This window comes from Micropterus dolomieu, linkage group LG13 (assembly GCF_021292245.1).
Source record: "Micropterus dolomieu isolate WLL.071019.BEF.003 ecotype Adirondacks linkage group LG13, ASM2129224v1, whole genome shotgun sequence".
Lineage (NCBI taxonomy): Eukaryota > Metazoa > Chordata > Actinopteri > Centrarchiformes > Centrarchidae > Micropterus > Micropterus dolomieu.
Genome location: NC_060162.1, coordinates 9,425,283 through 9,447,982, shown reverse-complemented (window position 1 = coordinate 9,447,982; position 22,700 = coordinate 9,425,283). Strand labels below are relative to the sequence as shown.

Genomic DNA, 22,700 nt, shown 5'->3' with positions numbered 1-22,700 from the left:
GAGTGGAGGTAGCTCACCTGTGCAGGAACTCCGGCCAGTGTCTGGATGCTGGAAACACACATTACTGCCGCTGCCAGGCCGGGTACACTGGGAGTTACTGCCAGGAACAAGTGGACGAGTGCTCACCCAATCCATGCCAGAATGGAGCCGCCTGTACTGATTATCTGGGAGGCTACAGTTGTGAGGTAGGTTGATTTAAAATGGAATTAAATAAATGGCATAGAAATCTACAGATATGATGGGAGACTACTGGACAGAGTTATGTTAAAAAAAAATGATTAGTTATTAACTATAAATCTTTTTCTTTTTCTTTGACAGTGCGTCCCTGGCTACCACGGTGTAAACTGCACCAAAGAGATCAATGAATGTCAGTCACAGCCCTGTCAGAATGGAGGCACCTGCATCGACCTCATCAACACATACAAATGCTCCTGTCCCCGAGGAACACAAGGTATATAAGTGGAAATCACATTCACATTGGCAAAAATACATTTGAAAACAAATATTAACTCATAAATAAAGATATGGATATTGTCTAATGCAACGCTAATGTCTCCCGTAGGTGTCCACTGTGAGATTAATTTGGATGACTGCACCCCCTCCACCGACCCACTGACCAATGAGCCCAAGTGCTTCAACAATGGCAAATGTGTGGACCGCATTGGAGGATACCAATGTATGTGCCCACCAGGCTACGTAGGCGAGCGCTGTGAAGGTGATGTCAACGAGTGTTTGTCAGACCCCTGTGACCCCAGAGGGTCCTACAACTGCATCCAGCTAACCAACAGCTACCGCTGCGAATGCCGCACTGGATATACAGGTACTGATGTGTATCTAACAGCACGCAACAAGACTGCAAGATGTCTCAGCGCAGTGTATGAATGTTGTTCAAATGGTGACACATACATTTTTGCTTCTATTCTACAGGTCAGCGTTGTGACAAGGTGTTTGATGGCTGTAAAGGAAAACCCTGCAGGAATGGAGGAACATGTGCTGTTGCCAGTAACACACCCCATGGTTTCATCTGCAAATGTCCACCCGTGAGTACAGCTGTGTGATCCACTTAGACCATTGGCTCTTTAGAGGTGCTTTTGATATCCCTTTTCCTCAAGTGTAGCACAATGATTAAAACATCCGTCCATTTCTGTCCCTCTAGGGCTTCACCGGCTCTTCTTGTGAGTATGATTCTCGCTCCTGTGGGAGTCTGAATTGCAGGAACGGAGGTACATGTGTTTCAGGCCACCTAGGGCCACGCTGCCTGTGTCCACCAACCTTCACAGGGCCTGAGTGCCAGACCCCCACTGACAGCCTCTGCATCTCCAACCCCTGCTACAATGGTGGCACTTGCCAGATCACTCCAGACGTACCTTTCTTCCAGTGCAGCTGCCCCAGCAATTTCAATGGCCTGCTGTGCCACATCCTGGACTATTCCTTTGTCGGAGGTTTTGGCCGGGACATCACCCCACCTCCGGAAGTGGAGGTGAGCTGCGAGATTCCTCAGTGTGACGAGTGGGCAGGGAACCATATCTGTGACTCCCTGTGCAACAACCATGCCTGTGGCTGGGATGGAGGAGACTGCTCACTTAATTTTGATGATCCTTGGCAAAACTGCTCTGCGGCCTTGCAGTGCTGGCGCTACTTTAATGACGGGAAGTGCGATGGCCAGTGCAACAGCCCTGGCTGTCTCTATGATGGCTTTGATTGTCAGGGACAGGAAGGACAATGCAAGTAAGTCTAGAAACCTGCTCATGTATTGTTGAACTATTTGGGGATTTTTGTCATATATTTGTGTTCTTGCAGAAATGCTAGTCAGAATACTAACCCACTCTCCTTCCTTTTTTTCTTTCCAGCCCACTGTATGACCAGTACTGTAAGGACCACTATGCTGATGGCCACTGTGATCAGGGCTGCAACAATGCAGAATGCGAATGGGACGGCCTGGACTGTGCCAACAACATGCCAGAGAAGCTGGCAGATGGGCACTTAGTTCTGGTGGTCCATATTCCCCCTGAACAGCTTAAAAACCGTTCTTCAGCCTTCCTCAGAGACCTCAGCAGCCTTCTCCATACCAACGTAGTGTTCCGCCGTGACACCAAAGGAGAACCAATGATCTTCCCTTACTATGGCAATGAACAGGACCTTGTTAAACATAACGTGCTGAAGCGCTCCGCAGATGGCTGGCCCGAGTGGGCTTCGATGCCATCCAATGTTTTGGGTCAAATGAAGGAAAGTGTGACTGGTATGGTCAGCCCTCGGAAACGCAGAGAGTTGGATCCTGTGCAAGTCAAAGGGTAGGCAACACAAAATAAAATCTCAATTCAACTTGTGTATTTTCATTAGCGGAACAAATCTATATTATTTTAAGCTACAAAATTATTAGTATTTGGATTATAGAAAAGTACTGAATGTTAATGTTTCCACCCATTTATGTTTGTAGATCCGTGGTGTACCTGGAGATTGACAATCGTCAGTGTTACCAGCAGTCTAGTGAATGCTTCCAGAGCGCCACAGATGTAGCTGCATTCCTTGGTGCACTGGCCTCCAGTGGGAATCTCAACGTTCCCTATATTGAAGCTGTCACCAGTATGTAATCTCCAAACCTTTCATATATATATATATATATATATTTTTTTTTCCATAGTGTTATTTTAAAATTGGTTACCAATTTGAAATTCCTTAGTAACAGAAGGTGACTTTGACTATCTTTCCAGGTGTGAGACCCACTCCCTCCAGTTCAGAGCTCTACCCCATGTATGTAGTCTTCATGGGCTTGGCTGCTTTGGGTTTCATTTGCCTGGGTGTTCTGGTATCCCGTAAGCGGCGGCGAGAGCATGGCCAGCTCTGGTTTCCTGAGGGATTCAAAGTGTCGGAGCCCAGCAAAAAGAAACGCAGAGAGCCGTTGGGAGAGGATTCTGTTGGACTGAAGTAAGTAGACTTCAAAAGTGGAATATGAAGACTATACTTTAAAGTCAACCTGCAGCTGGGTGTTTCCTTAAGATAAGATATGATATAACTTTATTAATCCCCTGTGGGGGAAATTTAGGTTGACATAGCAGCACAGAGAACAGATGCAGTATTGTAGGATCAGTAACATTCAACGTAGATGTATAAATATATATAGACTGAAAACACACTATATGTGATCAATATACAATTAACATTCTACGTAGATGTATTAACACACTATTTACACTATACAATCAATATATGATAATTATTTACAACCCTAGCCTTGATCGGCAGCAGCATACTACAACAATTGTCTAACCTGCTTACTCCTTTCAACAGGCCTATGAAAATCTCTGACATCAATCTTATGGATGACAATCAAAATGAATGGGATGATGAGGATCCAGACTGCAGGCGATTCAGGGTAAGATAAACAATTTGATATCTCTCCTCTTGTCTAAATAAACTATGTTTCGCCAAACTGTCTATTCTCAATTGTTTTTATGTGTGTTACTGATGCTGACGTGATGATTGGTGTATTTTTCAGTTTGAGGAGCAGGCCATGTTGGATTTGAGTGACCATACTGACCATAGGAAATGGACACAGCAGCATCTGGATGCAGCTGACCTACGTATTCCGTCTATTGCTCCTACCCCTCCACAGGGAGAGATAGAGAATGACTGCATGGATGTCAATGTCAGAGGACCAGGTGTGTACATCAATTTAGCATTTGTCATCATGAAAAAATCATAATCTTCTGTGAACAATAACAGACACATTACTGGGAACTCATTATAATCCTCTCCCTTCCTCTTTCAGATGGTTTCACTCCTTTGATGATCGCCTCCTGCAGCGGGGGAGGACTTGAGACTGGTAATAGTGAAGAGGAAGAGGATCCCTCAGCAGAAATCATCTCTGACTTCATTTACCAAGGTGCCAACCTTCACAACCAGACTGACCGCACAGGCGAGACTGCCCTCCATCTGGCTGCTCGGTACGCCCGCTCTGATGCTGCCAAACGCCTCCTGGAGTCTAGCGCTGATGCCAACGTTCAGGACAACATGGGCCGCACTCCGCTTCACGCTGCTGTGGCTGCAGATGCACAGGGAGTGTTTCAGGTGACTGCTTCCTTTATAGGAGTCTGATATCTCTCCCGGCTTAAAAGCACTTTACTAAACAAGTGTGTGTGTCCCTGCAGATCTTAATCCGAAACCGTGCCACTGATCTTGATGCTCGCATGCAAGATGGAACAACACCACTCATTCTGGCAGCCCGTTTGGCGGTTGAGGGTATGGTCGAAGAGCTTATCAACTGCCACGCCGATGCTAATGCCACTGATGATTCTGGTAGCTAACGTTTTATCATCTCCACAGTCCATAAAGATCTGTATTCTGGGCTGTTTTGATAATCAACCCTCTACCTTTTCAATCTTCCTGCAGGTAAATCTGCTCTTCACTGGGCAGCGGCTGTAAACAACGTGGAGGCTGCTGTAGTGCTGCTGAAAAATGGTGCCAACAAAGACATGCAAGACAACAAGGTATGTGAATTGATGTGACTGTGATGGAGCTTTTTGACAAACATTTACAACGTTACATTCACAGTAAGATACCTAGTGTATTAACTGTTTCTTTTTTTGCTTGCTTTTTAGGAAGAGACACCACTCTTCCTTGCAGCCCGTGAAGGCAGCTTCGAGACAGCCAAGGTTCTTCTGGAACAATTTGCCAATCGTGAGATCACAGACCATCTCGACCAGCTGCCCAGAGATATCGCCCAGGAACGCATGCACCATGACATCGTCCGCCTTCTGGATGAGTACAATGTAGTTAGGAGTCCTGGGCTCCACAGCATCCCCCTAAGTACCTCCAGCCTCTCCCCACCTCTCTGCTCCCCCAATGACTACCTTAGCAACCTTAAGCCCACCATGTCTGTCAAGAAGGTTCGCAAACCTAGCTCTGGCGGCAAAGGAGGGAAGGATGGGGGCAAAGACAATAGAGTGAAGAAGAAAAAGTCGGTGGATGGGAAGGGTAACCTGCTAGATACATCAGCTGTCCTATCCCCGGTTGATTCCCTCGAGTCACCGCATGGCTACCTGTCTGATGTGGCCTCTCCTCCCATGACGTCGCCCTTCCAGCAGTCCCCACCTATGTCTCTAAACCACCTACAAGGCAATGGAGACTCCCATATGGGCCAGATGAGCATGGGTAAGGATATGGGCTGTATGTCTTTTGACCATAACCCTCCACGCCTCTCACACCTGCCTGTGTCCAGCCCCAGCAGTCAGGGCACAGCATCCATAGGTGGCTGGGTCTCCAGGATGCACCCTGGTGTTGGCCAGCAAGGAAGTTTCACGCAGGCACCACCCATATCCCACAACATGATGGGTGCTCTGCATGGCGTCAGCACTGCCACTCTGTCTCATATCATGGGCTACCAGAATATGCAGACCAGTCACCTCGGCTCGGCACACATGATGCAGCAGGCTCACTCGCGGCAGCTCCAGCACCAGAACTCCAACTCTACCACAGCCGGGCAATCCCTCAACCAGAGTTTCCCAAACGTGGAGCTGAACGGCTCTGACATGCAGCAAAACAACGGCCGCTCTATGTCCATCCACACTGTCATGCCCCAGGAGACGCAGATCCTCGGTACACAATTTCTCACCCCTCCCTCCCAGCACAGCTACTCTGGCCCTATGGACAACACACCTAACCACCAGCTACAGGTGCCTGACCACCCATTTCTTACTCCCTCCCCCGGCTCCCCTGACCAGTGGTCCAGCTCATCCCCACATTCCAACATGTCCGATTGGTCGGAAGGCATCTCTAGCCCGCCTACAAGTATCCATTCACAGATGAATCTGATCCCAGACCAGTTTAAATAGTGACTTGTAAAATGGACGGAACACTTCAGTGGAAAAACATATGTAAACAAAGAAAGTTCATACAGAAAGAGAGCGACAAACCTGTCTCAAGGCTGAAGATGCTCTTTTTCTTTTTATTATCGGTTTTTATACTAACGATAAGAACAGTTTTAGTAATTTTGTATTTATTTATGGGCTTTTTTGACCTGAAATATAAAGAAGATGCTTTTATATTTATGCTTTTTGTAATTTTTGTGTTCTGTTATGTATGGGAAGATTCAAAAACCCTTTAAAAGGAGTGTATATCAAAAAAACCCACTCCTAGTTGTGTACACTGGCTATTTATTTGTGTCTTGTGTTGCCATATTCACTGGATTTATTTTGATCCTTGGCCTTCTTGGCCTTCACAAATTTTATTGTGGGGATTGTATTGCATTATGTTTGTTATGTACAGATTTTTTTTCAACTTTTATAGATTATTTTAAATTTTTCAGTATTAATTAATTATATTTTAACCTCCTTTGTCTTTTTAAGCGACGCAGGTTTTGTTACTGAATTACATTTCACTAAGTCTTATCACTGAGTCTGTGTTAGATGATGATCAAATATATATTAAAGTGTCACTTTTCATAATGTTGCTTGCTACACTGTCCTCTCTTTGCAAAATGAGAAAGAGAGTAACTTAGCGTAGGTAACAAAGATCTCGTAATTTGCTTTGGGCATTTGGGACCTTAAAGCAAAGAACAAATATCCCTTATCAGTTGAGAGAAGCTTTTCAAAATGAGTGGGGAATTGCATCTAAATCAACCTGAGTCTATTTCTTATTGAACAATGGTCTGAGCTGGTGCTTGGTAATTGATTTGTGGTCATTTATGATGAAAGGACTGTTTCTTTAAATCTTATTGTATCCCAAATCAGTGATTATGGTTACCATGTTTAACCTGTTAAGTGTTAAATTGCAGAGTTGAAATGTTACATTCGCCACAATTTAAAATACAGCAAGTGTGATTTTTGTTTTTCCTAAGAAAAGAAATGTATTTGTGAGATATCTTGTAAAAAATATGTCTTTGAGGTGGAGAACATTGTTTGTGAAAGAAATGGGGACCTTTGTTTGTGAGTTTAATGACATCACCTGCACTTTGTAAAGGAGTGTGGTTTAAGGTGTCTAAATGTCATGTTTTATAAACTAATTCAGAGATAAAGATGTTTTTTAAGAAAAGATGTAATTCAAAATCAATGTTCATGCAAAGTTGTAGTTTGCAAAGAAGTATTTCTTGATTTAAAATGTTTTGTAAAAAATGTCTTGATTCAATAAAAGCTGCTGTTAAGCTTTAAGATATGGCTTCCTTCCTTGTTTTGATTTTCATTTCTGAAATATTATGTGCCTGACAGTATTCCCACCTGATTTGTAGTTCCTCAAACTGAATGCAACATCCATTGCATTCATGTAAAAAACAAACTCTATTACCACAGGCGTTGGTGTCTGATGCCCTCCAGTGGTGATAGCCTGACACCCACAAAGATAACACATCACACATCACAGCTGTTGTCTATTACATCAGAAATTTCTGTCTTGAATAAATGCATGGATACCACTATACAAAACATAGCCAGTCTTCCAGCTGTTTATGCTATCCTTTGCCTGCATAATATACCTTAAAGTAGATATTTAGTGGTTCTAAAGACATGTGCTTGAGCCCTTGGAAAAATAAAGAAATAGCTAGTTCAGACTGATCAGGAAAAAAACAAATACTATCATGGGATTCAGTCTACACACGGAGTCTCAAAGTCATACTTCACGCCACTGCATGCTCATTTCTCCACACTAAATTGCATTGTTTATATTACCTGGAATCATATTCCTCTGGGGTTGCATTCTTATCTATGGATTAAAGACACGGGGCTCTTTGGAATTTTGTACAGCTGAAATTGAAGCCACTAGACCTCAGTCTGCATAAACCTCTTCCTGTGAGAACATGCACACCACAGGAATATGTGTCCATAGTCACTTTATCAATAATGAGGAGTACTGCCTGTAAAAAACTTTCAAAATATTTGGTTGAATTTACAACAGAAAGTATGTGTAACAAACAGGTAACATGGAGCTGAAAGACATAGGTGTTTATCAGACTTGGAGTGTCTAAGGTGGACCATGACTGAGTAGATTACACAAGTGCTGCACAATTTTTAAGTATTCACTCTTTATTTCAGCACTTCCACATCTAAATTTCACAGGCAGCTATTGCATGTTTTACGTAAACTGCAGCTACAGTTACTTTACAGATTAAGATTTTCTTATAAACACATGACAGGTTTATAAATTACAATCCATTGTTATAGAGTACATTAACCAACAGTATGTTTTATATCTATAAGCTCTAACTTGGCCAGCTATAATGTGAAAATGTTGCTTAAATTGTAGCGCAATTATTTGCAGGCTTAATAATATTCTAATGTTATATAATATATAATAATATAACACTGAGAGTGACCTGTCTGTCACTCTGAATGGAGGACCTTTAATGCAGTATTGTTACTTCTACTTCAATAAAATAAAGGATTTGAATACTTTGAACAGTGGTAGAGAGTAACTAAGTGCATTTACTCAAGTACTGAACTTCGATCCAATTTTGAGATACTTGCACAAATATTGTACTCTACTACATTTATTTGCTAAATTCAGATTGACAATGCAAAATATAAGCACTAAATATATTATGATGTATTATTGTAGGTTCAGATACACTAAAATAACACTATTGATGCGTGGGGGAAATTCACAAGGTATGATCCCCACACCAATTGCAAGTGCTGAACACATCAGCGCATCAGTAGGCTAATGACAATTGAATAACATAATGTACAGTATTCTGAAAAGGACCATTCTTCATAATGAGTACTATTATTTTTGCTATATTTTCATGCTAATACTTTTACTTAAGTACCATGTTTAATGCTTGGGAATGAATATTTCTACACTGTGGTATTGCTACTTTTACTTAAGTAATGTAAATAGGCCTACTTTTGGGACCATCGGTTGATGTATGGAAAATCTAGGATCTCTCTCTCTATGGAGCCCCAAATAGTTAGTTATTAAATAAATAAATAAGATATTATCAAACAAATACTGAGGCTGTTAATCAGTTTAGTTTATAAATTCTTGCATGTTCTATACAGATGCAATGCTTGTATTTTGTATTTTTTTGTTGAATAGATAGATAGATAGATAGATAGATAGATAGATAGATAGATAGATAGAGCTATACGGGCCTACAGCGCCCCCAGCAGGTCAACAGGTGTGTTGCAGCCGAGCTGACAGGAGACAACAGTCCCCATAGAGAGGGCTGTCCGAGCTCCGTTAGACCTGCTAGTCCTCTCTCGGGGGCGTCAATATGAAACAGCCGGCTTCGGGATATTAATAATTTCCTCGAAAACAGACTTCCGGATGGTTGCCAAACAGATTTTTTAATTATTGGATTAACCACCAGCCGCAGCTTTATCCTGAGAGGCCGGAGATTTGTGTCGCTGGGCAGGGAGGAGTCCTCTGTTATTTCACCGTTAACGTTAGCTGAAGCCGGAACAACATGTCGGCGTTTTAACTACACCTCCATCTCAAACATAAAGCTGAGGAGAGGACCCAATGCACTCTTAAAGGTGAGTCTTTGTTATGTTTGTCTGCTGAAATGTCGGGGTGTGTGTGCGTGCGCAGTTTAGCTAGCCAACCCAGCTAACGGTAATACCATGAATTTAACGGTGCTGTGTTGATGTCAGGTCATTCATTGGTCACCCCGTCCAGCCTCGACTGGACCTAGACAAAAAATAACTAACAGCGGCTTTCAAAGATGCTTATATTTTGTTTAGCTACTAAGCCTGGAGCAGCTCTCATTTACATCCTAAGTGCTGCTTTTTCTATCACTCCAACCTAACATCATCATCAGCTGATCATCAGCTGAAACAATGTGCAAATAGGTGGGGTGTGGGTGTGTGTGGGGGGATTTAATATGGTCTTGGTATGTGAATCATGGTGACTGACAGCAGAGACACCTACAGTACTAGCAGGTTGAACAAGGTGAGTGTGTGTGTGTGTGTAGGATTATCACCAGAGCAGGTGCTGTCAGTGAGGCCCTGGCTGTTGTTCTTCATATCGATGATGTAATGCAGTTGGATGCCATTGGCAATAATGTTTTCCCGTGTGCCTGCTTGCAGGATGGATGTGGGGGTGAGTGCTGGCAGGGACAGCACCTGGAGGAGAGCAGCGGCCGCAGATGATGCAGGAGAGAGCATGGAGGCTCAGGTCGTGCCGCTGGAGCTCTACGACTCTGCAAGAGCCAAAATAGACGCAAATCTCCGCTGGTTGTTTGCCAAAGCTCATGGTACAGGTATGGCCTCCTCTGTTTTTTCCTCTCGCTAACACTTTGAATCGTGTTTTCTTATTATTGTGTATTTTTATTTATATGTTTATTTATTGGAGCAAACATCTACTGCGCATGAACTGAGCTCAGACAGTTTGTCTAGCCTAGCTACAGCATGTAGCCCCTGATAAAATATCAGCCGCTGCACGTTACCTACTGTAAGGTATTTGTACAATTTAGTCTATGTAGTATTGTAGGAGTATTCGTACTGCAGTGGCATGAACAGTTTGCTAGATGCAAGTCCTGTTAATTGAGCCTGAACATTTGCACCAGTTCCTTTTCTGGCATGCTGCCTTGGAGAGCAACAAAAACAAAACACTTTTATTATGTTAAGCTAAGAACAAAATCAAATCATAATATTACCAGCTTCAAATGTGAAGATTTGCTGTTTTTTGTTGTCTGATGGGATAGTAAACTGAATGTATTTGGGTTTTGGATTGTTTGTTGAACAAAACAAGGCATTTAAAAAAGTCACTTTGGGCTGTAGGAAACTGCTTTTAAAAAAAACATATTCATGAAATTTTATAGACCAAAATCATGTCAACATCAGTGTATCAAGAAAGCAATCAGCAGATTAATTGATAATGAAAATAATCATTAGTTGCAGACTTATAGCGGACTCCTGGTATTACTATATATCTATATACAGGTAATATTTTGGTGGTTGACCAATACCGGTTTTTCAATAGCCAATGCTGGTATTTAGAGAGCAGGGCCGCCGATGGCCGATATATAATGCCGATATCAGAAAGTCATGTTTAATTCCATTATTCCATACAGAGTACAATATAATATACATGGTTATCTTAGTCAGTAACATGTTGTTTTAGATGGATTTTTAAAGGAAATAGAAAAATACATTGGTTTGAGCTGTAGTTTTCAAAAACGTGAAAAAAAACGTGTTTACGGGAGAGTGGGGTACAGTTTGTCAGAAGTGAAGTCAATCAACTGCATTCTTTTCTACAGTATAACAATATATATTTAACACAAGCCATTAATGGTTTTAGATTAGATTTGCTGTCATTTAGGATGATAAATTGGCCTTGTAAGTGTAGGTATTGGCTGATGCAGATTATTTTCTAAAATTTCTTAGCTGGGGCAGTAAGCCACCCATATCTATACGCATCTCGTCTCGAGATCAATTTAGTCAGTAGATGAATGCCCTCATAATAGTCACACTCATTAAATATATGAAATTGTGCATCTGTTCTTCTCTAATGAGACCTAGTGTTTTATTTTATTAAAGTGTATGTAGTGGTCTTTAAGGTGAATTATAAAACACTGCAGGAAACCCTGCTATCCACATGAGTTTAGTATCTGTCTTATTTAGTAAAAAATTTAAAATTGCAATTGATAATGTGGTCAAATGCATGAGCTGGGACTATGCATCATGTGATTTAGAAATAGTGGTCATATCTATATTTGGTCCAAAAAGACAATACAAATAAACTGTATCTTTATCTCCAGTTCCCACTTAGTAAATCATGTATTTGTGTTCACAACCTTCCTGTTTGCATGATAGATTTAAAAGACGTCACAAAGTTACTGAGTATCATTCAGATAGTCATTTGACTTGGTTTCTGGTTCTTTTCAATGTCAAAAATGTAAACAAACATCCTGACAAAAAGGTTTTCATACCATGATAGTGTAGCCACAGTCCAGTCCTTCGTATTTGAAGACTTTGGCCCACATCCCACTGTCAGCCAAAGTCTTTTATACACAGGTCACTAGCCTTGCCAGCTCTGACGAGGTCTACTAAAACATTAAAAATGATTGCTCCACATTGCCAGGCTGTAAGCAAATGTCTGGAAATGACTCCTTGAATGTGGGTTTTTGTGTCACTGATTGCTCAGCTCAGCTGTGCTGTTCATGCATTCTCCTACTAGTCTGTGATTTTATTGTCACTGTAACAATGAGGCATTTGGACGGACACACAGACAGAGCAATTCAGTAAAGGAAAACTCTTTGTCATCTTATCCATTTTATGAGCCGGACATAATGTAGATTAAGTGTTTCCTGCCCTGCAGTGCTGTCTCCTGTGTTGCAGTGGATGACTCGGTAAAATGACTCTGAGACGGGAACAAAACCCTGAAATTCAAAGCTTAACATTGCAGCGTAACATGTGGTGAAGTAAACAGCGGTAGAGACACACCTTATTTTTCAAAGTGGAAACAAAAATATGACATCCACGATCAGTGTGAGTGATATCACATAAATCTCCAAACAGCTGGAGCATTTTTATGCTTTCCGCCAGTCTGTGTTGCTGGTCAGAGATTTACCTCTGTTGTTACATAGCACTGTTCTTCCAGGGCAGAGATCAGATGCCCTTAATAAACACCAAACCATCACCTTTCCCCCCGTCGAGCTTCCTGCTTCCCTTAATCTGATTGGCTCCTCCTGACTTCAGTGTGCCAGGAACACCCTTCACAGCAAGAGACTGATTTCTTGCACTAACTACACTATCTCAACTCCTTTTTCACACAGAATGGACAGTACTAGTATTACGTGATTTGACAATTATCATAACGTTAACACGTTCATACAGAAGAGATGGTACAGTGCATGTTGTTTTGTACATTTGAATTGCTTCAGCTCTACAAAATTTAGAAACTTAAGTCCAAAACTGAAATATATTTCGTTTATTATCCTATAAGACAAAGAAAAGCATCAAATTATTGCAATTAAGAAGCTCGAACTAGGAAATGTTTGACAGTTTTCCTTGAAAAATGATACAATGATTAGAGTACCAGAATAGTTGCAGATTTATTTTCTGTTGATCAACTAATAACTAACGATACTGATTCCAGTACCACAACTCAGGGTGTCTACTGATACAGGTAATGATCCGATGCCTCTCTTTTCTTCCACATTTAAAACAACAAATCTGGATGCCTCACACAGAACTTATTAGAATCATTTTTATTTTATTATGTGAGTTAGTTAACATGAGGCCAGGGATTACTGTGGCATGTCAAAATAACTCAACTTTTTTGTTTTGCAGTTTTGCTCTCTCACGTTGAATTGAATTGAATTCATGTCTTACTTGTTCTTTCATTGTTACCATTTCAATAATGCAGAGCAAAGCACATATGGAATTCAGGTTTAGGCAGGAATTAAATATTTTTGTTAACTGGGTAATGTGATTGTAAGACAGATAACTAAGTGTAGCTTATGAGTATGTAATAGTTCATCTGTTTTTGGCAACATATGATGAATTATGTGATAATCCTAAAACTGTAGTAAGTAATGCAAATAAATATGACCATGCAGCATTTGGGTAAACTGCCAATAGACACCTAATTCACTGAATCTAGAATTTTTTTTTTTAGCTACTTGAAAAGCTTTAGGATGCTATTTTCCTGTTAATCCTATAATGTTGACAGCCCAAAACTTATCAGTAATGTGTTCCTGTTTTGGAACAATATCTCATGTAGAAATACAATGAGTCTGTTTTATGTTTGTTTTCTATGATACAATCCCTGGTCATTGACAGTCACTGTGGAGGTCAGAAGAACCAAAACAACTCTTATTAGATTAGCAAACCAACCAACACAGCAGTGCTGGGAGGACTAGACAACACTGTCCTCCCAGCACTGCTGTGTTTGTTGGTGTGTGCTGGTGTGAAAGTCAGCCAGTCACATGTTTAAGTGTTTAATGGGATTGGACCTTTGTTTGTTTAGACTCATGACAGTTTTATTAATGGCCTTTGGAGGAACCTTGAAATCTTTTCTAAATGTTGTTACCATTAATCAGAGCCATTCGTTTTTTTATTCTTTACTTTATTCCTTTCCTCTTTCACCAATGATGAATTATTGTTTAATGTTGGAACTGTAACAACACTGTTAGCTAATATATGAAGCATAAAGCCTTAATTTTTTCCTGTAGGCTCAGACCTCCAAATGAGTCCACAGGGTGCATTGGCTTAAAGGCTATGTTTTCCCAACATACTCCATTAAGCCTTCGTATTGGAGAGAGTAGTTGTGTCTTTCGCCTGCAGAGCCCAGAGTCTGACAGCCCTGCCCTGACTGTCAGCAAGATCTCTGCTGATCAATCTGACCTTGCGTCTGAACGAATAGGAACAAAGGCTTTCCCTACACCCCCTCCTCTTGATTTCTCAAACACACACATACACACAGATGCACACCAGGGTGGGCTTTGATGCTTGTATCAGGTGGATAATAAATATCTAAGGAGTATTAGTAACTAGGATTAGAGAGGAGCTCCTGCCTCCCCCCTCCAATTATTCACGCCACTGTAACACACACACACAAACACACATCCACCTCCTGATGTCAGGAACCATAAAACGATCCAATGAGCAGGCCTTAGTGAGGAGATGGGACAGCAGCCCAGCCCCCACCTCCGGCCACATTGGCATCCCCCATCACCATCTCCACAGCTACCAGGGAGGATGAGGGGGCATTCTGGGACAGCTGAGGCTGAGGAAGGGGCAGGGAGGAAGACAGGCAAGATTTGCTTTTGTTGAGAGATATGCAAATGAGACAGATCGAGAAAGACCTGGATGGATGCATAGTAAGCATTTTCTTACATGATCTGGGATACTCGTGGCCATATGGCAGCACTACACAAGAGCAGAGAGTGAGATAGATACTGTAGGTAGACTGTGCCAAGCAAGCAGTCTGTTGTGAAAGCTACGGTTTTCACAGTGTGCTACAACTCTAATCTGAGCATGCTGTGTGTGTGTGTGTGTGTGTGTGTGTGTGTGTGTGTGTGTGTGTGTGTGTGTGTGTGTGTGTGTGTGTGTGTGTGTGTGTGTGTGTGTGTGTTTCCCACTAATGGATGTCTTTTTGTTGTCTGTATCTCTCAGTCAGCTGGCTTCTAATGTGAAGCAAAATGAGAGAAGATGCTGTTGTTAAGTGGTTGACTATCGATGCAACTGTCATCATTTATCCATTTATTTAAAAGCCTGCATCTTATTTTCTTAGTTTCTGTCTTTATTCTTATCATTTAAGATGAAATTTTATTAATATGTGCCATTGCTGAGATCTTGAGACATGTGACTTTGACGGACAAAGCCTTATAACAGCAACACAAGCAGTAAGCCCAGTTTTTTTAAACCATTTAGTTTGATAGTGAAACAAATGGTGAATTTTAACAAAAAAGTGCATAACTGCAGTTTTTATGGTAGGTCAAAAGAGCACCTGAAAGTAGCACAGCACAATCCAGTGGATGTTTAAAACTGTGGCTTGTTGACATTTAGGGAAATACTCTTATTTGCTTTCTTACCAAGAGTATTTTGCTTGTAATTGTCTGTCTGTGCATATGTCTGTTTTTAGCCATGCCCTAAAATCTATTTGCCTTCGTGGATTAATGAAGTTGTATTAACTTGAACTGAATTGAAGAGTTAGATGAGAAGATTAGTACTACTCTGTGCATTAACCATGAAGCTAGACCCAGCAGGCTGTTAGCCTAGCTTATACTGGAAGTAGGTGAAAACAGCTAGTCTGGCTCTTACCAAAGCTTAAAAAATTTGCCTACCAGCACCTCTAAAGCTCACTATTTAACATGTTATATTCACATTTTTTACTCTGTACAAAAACTGACACGTGGAAATGACAATTTGCTTTTCTTGCCAGCTAATAGTCTGCTTCATACTTAGCATAACGACATGAGATCTGAAACTCATTCTCAAACTCCTACAAGCTATGTGTACTGAAGTGGGCACGTTCCTATATCTCTAAATGATCTTGATGGTAAAATGTAGGTCAATTATAGTGATCGATAGATTGTTTGGCCGATTAATCGGGCCGATATCTGGCATTTTGACATAATACTCATAATACTATTAGTTATACTGTAGAATAATGAAGTTGATGATGTTACTTCTGACAAATTGTACCCCACTCTCCCTTAAACATAAGTCTGAAACAGCTTAAAGATTTAATCTAAAACAGCATGTTACTGAATATTGTCATATGTATTAGATTACACTCTGGACGGAATAATGGAATTATACATGACTTTTCTTTTTTTTTTTTTGATATCGGCATTATATATCGGCCATTGTTCACACTGCTCTCTAAATAAAGTTTATTAAAGTGGCATTGGCATTGGCCATTGAAAAGCACATGGTCGACCACCAATCATTTATGACTGTTGTCATGTACAAAACAATTTTAATTCCAATTTCTCACTTGTTTTTTCTTTTGTTGCTGCATAGCTATCAGACAACAGTCTCCCTCTTTATTCCTGCCTAAATCTACCCAGAAAGTGCTGGAAAGTGCTCCGTGAGTGCTTCAGGCCTTAACTCTGGATTAACATGTCCAAGGCATATAAAAATAGCTGCCCCATGTCTGTGTCCATGAGCAGGAAAACACCAGGCTGGCTGGGACAACACCATCAGCTTAAGATATCGCCACTAATTCGTGTTAGCTCATTGGCTTAAAGCCTCTTGTCCACCTATTGGCCTTCAGGGTTGCTACCTGGCATGCTGTTTCACCACTGACTTTGTCTCAGTGTTCTCCCCTCGCACTGGTTTCTTATTAGACAGTCTAATACCTTGAAGGTCTGTGTCCTGAGAGCTTCTCTGTTATGTAACATGGTGAGACATTGGTGGACACGTGTCTACCCAAAAATAGTTTGAGTGTGGATGCATGGTGTGACAACTTTAATAGGAAAAAAAGTGGCTAACCCTGAATGTCTCATCAAGTAGACACTCATATAATAATACATGTATGCATGTATGTTTGTCATTTTCTTCAGATCACATCCCTACAGACCTACGGGACCCCTTTTATACTGACCAGTATGAGCAGGAACACATCAAGCCCCCCATCATCCGCCTGCTGCTGTCTGGAGAGCTGTACTGCCGGGTGTGCGGCCTCATCCTGCACGCTGAACAGGCTGCCTCCCTTCAAAGCCACCAGTCTGTCATGCAGGCTCTGTCCAGGAAAGGCATCTATGTCCTGCAGACAGACAACACACCTGTCTCTGATCTGGACCTCAGCTCGGCTCCGATCAAGATGGTGGGTAGCTTAACCTTATGTCAAGTTATAGACCAACATTGACTCAGCATATTAGTGCTTTGTATCTCAACCTATCATCATGTATTCTGAAACCTGTTATCTGTCTGTTGGCTATATTTGACCTCTGTGCACATTAGTTGTAGTGGTTTGTGAAGCTTCTGCATCTTAGTATTCTTCAAGAGGTAAGTCAAATGATCACTGTTAAGGATTGGCGTCATGATCATCATGTAGATTTAAATAAATGAGGTTAAATAAAACTAGGTCATTTAAGTCTGTAAAACATTGGTCCTCATACCAATAGCAAATACAGTGATGAATAGACTTTCGTTCATCAGGTGATCAGATCCATAACTCCAAATAAATTCTAATGTTGTTCTGTTTCTGCTGAATATGTAATAGGTACTGTTTGCTGCTCATTCACAGTTGATAATATGTCAATGTTCGATTTACAGCTTGTTCCACTGGTGGCAAAAAAAAAAAATTATACTCCTTTAAGAATTATATAATTAGTTAATCAGGAAAGGTTTATTGTTATATAAATGAGGTTGCATTCTTTGCAGGATAACCCAGTGAACTGGCAAGCCACACTTGCCATCTGGTAACAAGCTAATGTGACTTTGCTTTCCAGAGCCAAATATAAGCCAAGAGTTGGAATAAATAATGCGTCAGCGGATGTGAGTATTTTGCAGGTTTGGAGGAGTGTAAAACTAAAATATTTATGAAACAAAATGAACCAAAAGGCTACGCATTTGTCATTTAATATGAACCCACTATTAGTCATATCCCACATGTGTCTAAATGCAAAAGGAAACAAGCTGGCTGAGAAGCAGCAGTTTATGCTGTGTTTAAGTGTCAGGATATGAATTTAGTCTTTGCTCTTGGCTATATAGATTCATATTAAACTCAAGTGGAAACACTAAAGTAACTCTGAAACCATCATAACATGTAATAGATTATTTGACATCCATCAATCAGACTTTCAATACTATATAAATAACCTTTTAAGGTAAAAAGAAATCCAGGCTTCCATCAAAACAAAAACACGTTTTCATTCTGCACAGTTTACTCACCCTGGCCTTTTTGTACAAATAAACAGTGTGTGAGTCATACAATAATGACTTAGTGATTGCCTCACGTGAACGCTGACTTTACTGTTTAAACTCTGCATGTTTCAGTCAGGAAGTTCTTCCCTGTTTCCATGGCAACTCGGTGATGGAGCATCTCTTTTGTCTTCCCTGTCTGCAGAAAAGCTCACACATACTACTAATAATAATGCAGTACAATAACTGTATACAATATAAACTGTTTCTAAGAAGGATTTACAGTGTACACATCAGAAATACTATTTAATGCAGAGATTGATTATCATGACATGGGGCAGGAAATTTAATTTAAATGTAGTGCTTGCCAAATCCAAAATTAGGTTTCTGTTGTAACATTCAAAGACAACTCAAAGTCTGTGTTCTTGCAGAGCTCCCACATCCACCTTATTGATGCCCTGATGATGGCCTACACTGTGGAGATGATCAGCATAGAGAAGGTGGTGTCCAGCGTCAAGCGTTTTTCCAACTTCAGTGCCTCCAAGGAGCTCCCTTTTGACCTGGAAGACGCAATGGTTTTTTGGATCAACAAGGTAAGAGCCAGACAGGGGTGTTCATGTTTGCATTTGTGCGCTTGTCTTTCTGTATTGATCTACAGTGTCTTTGTTGCTACAGGTGAACATAAAGATGAGGGAGATCATGGAAAAAGAGCTGAAAATGAAGCAACATCTGCTGGATTCACCCAGTCACCAAAAGGTGTCCCTTTGTTGTATTCCCTTAGCTCACAATCTGTCACCTTGTCTCTTTATCTCACTGCTTAGAAAGAAAGCTTCCTGTATGTTGAATAGTCTTTCTTTAGTGATGTTGTTACCTGTGTTTATTGTCTTGGATTTTACATGCATGCATCCATTTCTCACTGAGTGCATTAACTGTCAATTGTGTAGGTTTAGTCACTGGATCTTGCGTTGTGATCTGGTGAGCACCTCACATCACCCTCTGATCACAGAGTTTTTTTGCGTTTAGAGTGGACACCCTATATCAGAGGTTTTCAAAGTCTGAAACTGTGCCCCCCCTCCAAAATTGAGACAAACCCACCCCGGGTGCAGTTGTTGACCTTTTGTCTAGGGAAGGGAAAGCAGAAGGGATAACAGCAGATATTACTGAAGCTACAGTAAACATCACAATCTTAGGATCTGTTTCTGTGATGACAAGCAAGTCCAGTCTCTCACCACTGAAAATGGATGTAGTCACAGCGTACAGGGTTCCAAAGCGACGGCTTTTAAATTAGTTTCTATTTTTTCACTGCAACTCTGTATCGCGATTTACTAGTAGTAGTAGTTTTTTTGAACTGCAGTTCCCATAATTTCCCATTATTTCTGGACGTTGTGGGATTTAAACAGGAAGTATAATGTTGCCATGGAATCAGTTAGTTAGCTTTGGGCTACAACTTGAGCCCTCTGTTATTAGCCTATATTTCTATACATTTTGACGAAATAGCACCATTATAGGTATGCTGTATTACCTCTTAGCAGTTCCTGTTTTTAATTACTAGAATACCTCATACTGAAGAAAATTAAAAACATGATGATTCTCAGGCAAGTTCTGGAGTTATCTTTTTTCTATGATTCCTGAGTTGTGGACATTTGTTTGTGATGGAGATAATGATATAATCGGGAAGTGTTTGTCATTCCTGTGCGTTCATATTTGACTGAGTTATAACTCCCCGCCTCTCCTTCAACTCTTCCACGCCTCCCTGGGGAGGCATACCTCACAGTTTGAAAACCTCAGCACTATGTTGACTCACCCTGGTTCTTATCAACCATACAGAAAAGGCATATTTCTAAAAAAACAAAACAAGTGGAAGCATTGTTGTTGAGCTGCTTCTCAGAGGGTAATGAGGTTGCATTTGTCTGAAACAATGTGACAACACAAAGTAGTCACTGAACCTTTAATTACAAAATACACCTGTTGTCTTTTTCCTCATGTGCCTCTTCTCTGTAAAATTTGAATTCTTGACTCTGTCTGTCTAACCCTTTCTAGTTGTCTTTAAGATCAGATCTGTCTCCATAACAGGCAATCTGATTCACTGTCACTGCATATGACCCTTGAATTGTGTGCTGCTCTTCCTGTTTGTGTCTCCCCAAACTTTCCTTTCCTTCCTGCCTCTTGGATACTAGTCTCCCTCCAAATGGTACTGGAAGCTTGTACCTGTAAGTGCAACTGCTAGCAGTGTCCTGTGTGAGTGTATGTACGTCTGTTTGAGGTGCATGTGTGTCAGTGTCAGACCAGACAGCACAAAAACGAGCCAAAACAAAAATAAAAGCTAATGAGATACACCGCAGAAAAGACCTAAATGAATTCAAATTTGTTTTACAGAGAATGCAGTTATGTATATATATAATGTGTATAATGAAGATAACGCAGTGCCCCTTGGTGGAAAAGGAGGAAATAGCAAGCTCATAAGACTCACTCTGCTCATTTGCCATTGCTTTGCATGAAACCCTTAAGCAATTCCTTCAATTTTCACCCTTTTCTCATTACATTCTGGTTTGTTTTTATATTGTTTTTGGTTTTATAGTGAACTACCAGGCAGTTCTAACTCATTCTTGCCATAAAGTAACCTGTCTGGAGTCCACATTCAGTGATGTCCACTCATCCTGTCACTGCTCAGTCATTTCTTTCTTCCCTCACCAGTCTAATTTATTATTATTACAGGCTCAATGGCTTATTAGAGCCTGTGGAGTTTTCTCTCACGATACTCACCATTTACCTTTTTCTTATTTCCATCCCTGCCTTTATTGTTATTCCAATTTTGTCATTTCTCACATGCACCAACTACTAAACCCACCTCAGTCTTAGTTAAATTATTATACCTGAAGGTGGTAGCATCCATGACAGGTCAGATGCACAACATGCCCTAAAAGACTGCAAACCTACACCTGACATTATATGATATCTGATAATAGTTACAGATACCTATTCTGCAGTATACATATTAAAGCCAGAAAATAATTTACAAAGTAAATGTAAATGTTGTGTTTGAGGATGTGACTCAGTGTTCTGACTTTAAACTTGTGCCCTCTCTTGCTGTGTAGGTACGTTACCGCAGAGATCACCTGTCTGGTCGGACATTTCAGCACTTCCCTCTGTTGGACGACCTGTTGAAGGATGTGTCTGACGGCACAGCTCTGCTGTCTGTGATCCACTTCTATTGCCCAGAGCTCATTAGATTGGAAGGTACAGTAACACTGGACTGCTAGATCCATTGAAGGAAGATACAAGATACTATAGATGTTCACTTTCTGGAGCCACAGTCCACCACTGTTGCCTGAGGTTATATGATCCTTTAAAAGAAGTTTTCAATTTTGGGAAATTCACTTTCTTTCCTAGAGCTAGATGAGTGCATTGATACCACTCTCATGTCTGGATGCTAAATGTGAATTTAGAACCACTAGCTTAGCCTAGATTTAAGACTAGCAGCACGGGAAAACAGGGAGCCTGGCTAGCTGTAAGGATAAGGTAAACAAATCAGCCTACTAGCACCTCTAAAGTTCACTTAAAGCTCCTTTTTTATGCCTCCTCCTCCCACACAGAGAGTAAGACTAGCTGTTTTTCCCTGTTTCAAGTTTTCTTACTAAACTAAGTTAACTCTCAGCAAGAAAGTAAAGACAAAGTGTACAGGTGCTGGTCATATAATTAGAATATCATCAAAGTTGATTTATTTCAGTAATTCCATTAAAAAAGTTAAACTTGGATATTATATTCATTCATTACACACAGACTGATATATTTCAAATGTTTATTTCATTTAATTGTGATGATTAAAACTGACAACTAATGAAAATCCCAAATTCAGTATCTCCGAAAATTAGAATATTACTTAAGAACAATACTAAAAAAGGATTTTTAGAAATGATGGCCAACTGAAAAGTATGAACATGAAAAGTATGAGCATGTACAGCACTCAATACTTAGTTGGGGCTCCTTTTGCCTGAATTACTGCAGCAATGCGGCGTGGCATGGAGTCGATCAGTCTGGGGCACTGCTCAGGTGTTATGAGAGCCCAGGTTGCTCTGATAGTGGCCTTCAGCTCTTCTGCATTGTTGGGTCTGGCGTATCACATCTTCCTCTTCACAATACATCAAAGATTTTCTATAGGGTTAAGGTCAGGCAAGTTTGCTGGCCAATTAAGAACAGGGATACCATGGTCCTTAAACCAGGTACTGGTAGCTTTGGCACTGTGTGCAGGTGCCAAGTCCTGTTGGAAAATGAAATCTGCATCTCCATAAAGTTGGTCAGCAGCAGGAAGCATGAAGTGCTCTAAAACTTCCTAGTAGACGGCTGCGTTGACCTTGGACCTCAGAAAACACAGTGGACCAACACCAGCAGATGACATGGCACCCCAAACCATCACTGACTGTGGAAACTTTACACTGGACTTCAAGCAACGTG

At 40.9% G+C, this 22,700-nt stretch overlaps 2 protein-coding genes across 2 annotated transcripts in view; both read left to right on the top strand.

Moving 5' to 3' along the window:
- The window catches only part of notch1a (notch receptor 1a), a 25,548-nt gene extending 18,403 nt beyond the window's left edge, over positions 1-7,145 (top strand). The window contains exons 23-34 of the mRNA XM_046067228.1: positions 563-820; positions 928-1,040; positions 1,157-1,728; positions 1,851-2,291; positions 2,438-2,583; positions 2,712-2,925; positions 3,289-3,373; positions 3,497-3,659; positions 3,770-4,068; positions 4,149-4,296; positions 4,390-4,487; positions 4,599-7,145. Coding sequence (XP_045923184.1) covers positions 563-820; positions 928-1,040; positions 1,157-1,728; positions 1,851-2,291; positions 2,438-2,583; positions 2,712-2,925; positions 3,289-3,373; positions 3,497-3,659; positions 3,770-4,068; positions 4,149-4,296; positions 4,390-4,487; positions 4,599-5,831 — 3,770 coding nt within the window. The 3' untranslated portion in view covers positions 5,832-7,145. The remainder of the gene's footprint in view (positions 1-562; positions 821-927; positions 1,041-1,156; positions 1,729-1,850; positions 2,292-2,437; positions 2,584-2,711; positions 2,926-3,288; positions 3,374-3,496; positions 3,660-3,769; positions 4,069-4,148; positions 4,297-4,389; positions 4,488-4,598) is intronic.
- Positions 7,146-9,122: 1,977 nt separating this feature from the next.
- camsap1a (calmodulin regulated spectrin-associated protein 1a) lies at positions 9,123-21,508 on the top strand. The gene is made up of 6 exons (XM_046067615.1): positions 9,123-9,464; positions 10,017-10,189; positions 16,946-17,208; positions 18,680-18,841; positions 18,924-19,004; positions 21,344-21,508. Exons 2-6 carry the CDS (start codon positions 10,018-10,020, stop codon positions 21,506-21,508), a joined length of 843 nt encoding a protein of 280 aa, XP_045923571.1. The 5' UTR covers positions 9,123-9,464; position 10,017.
- The last annotated feature ends 1,192 nt before the right edge of the window (positions 21,509-22,700 follow it).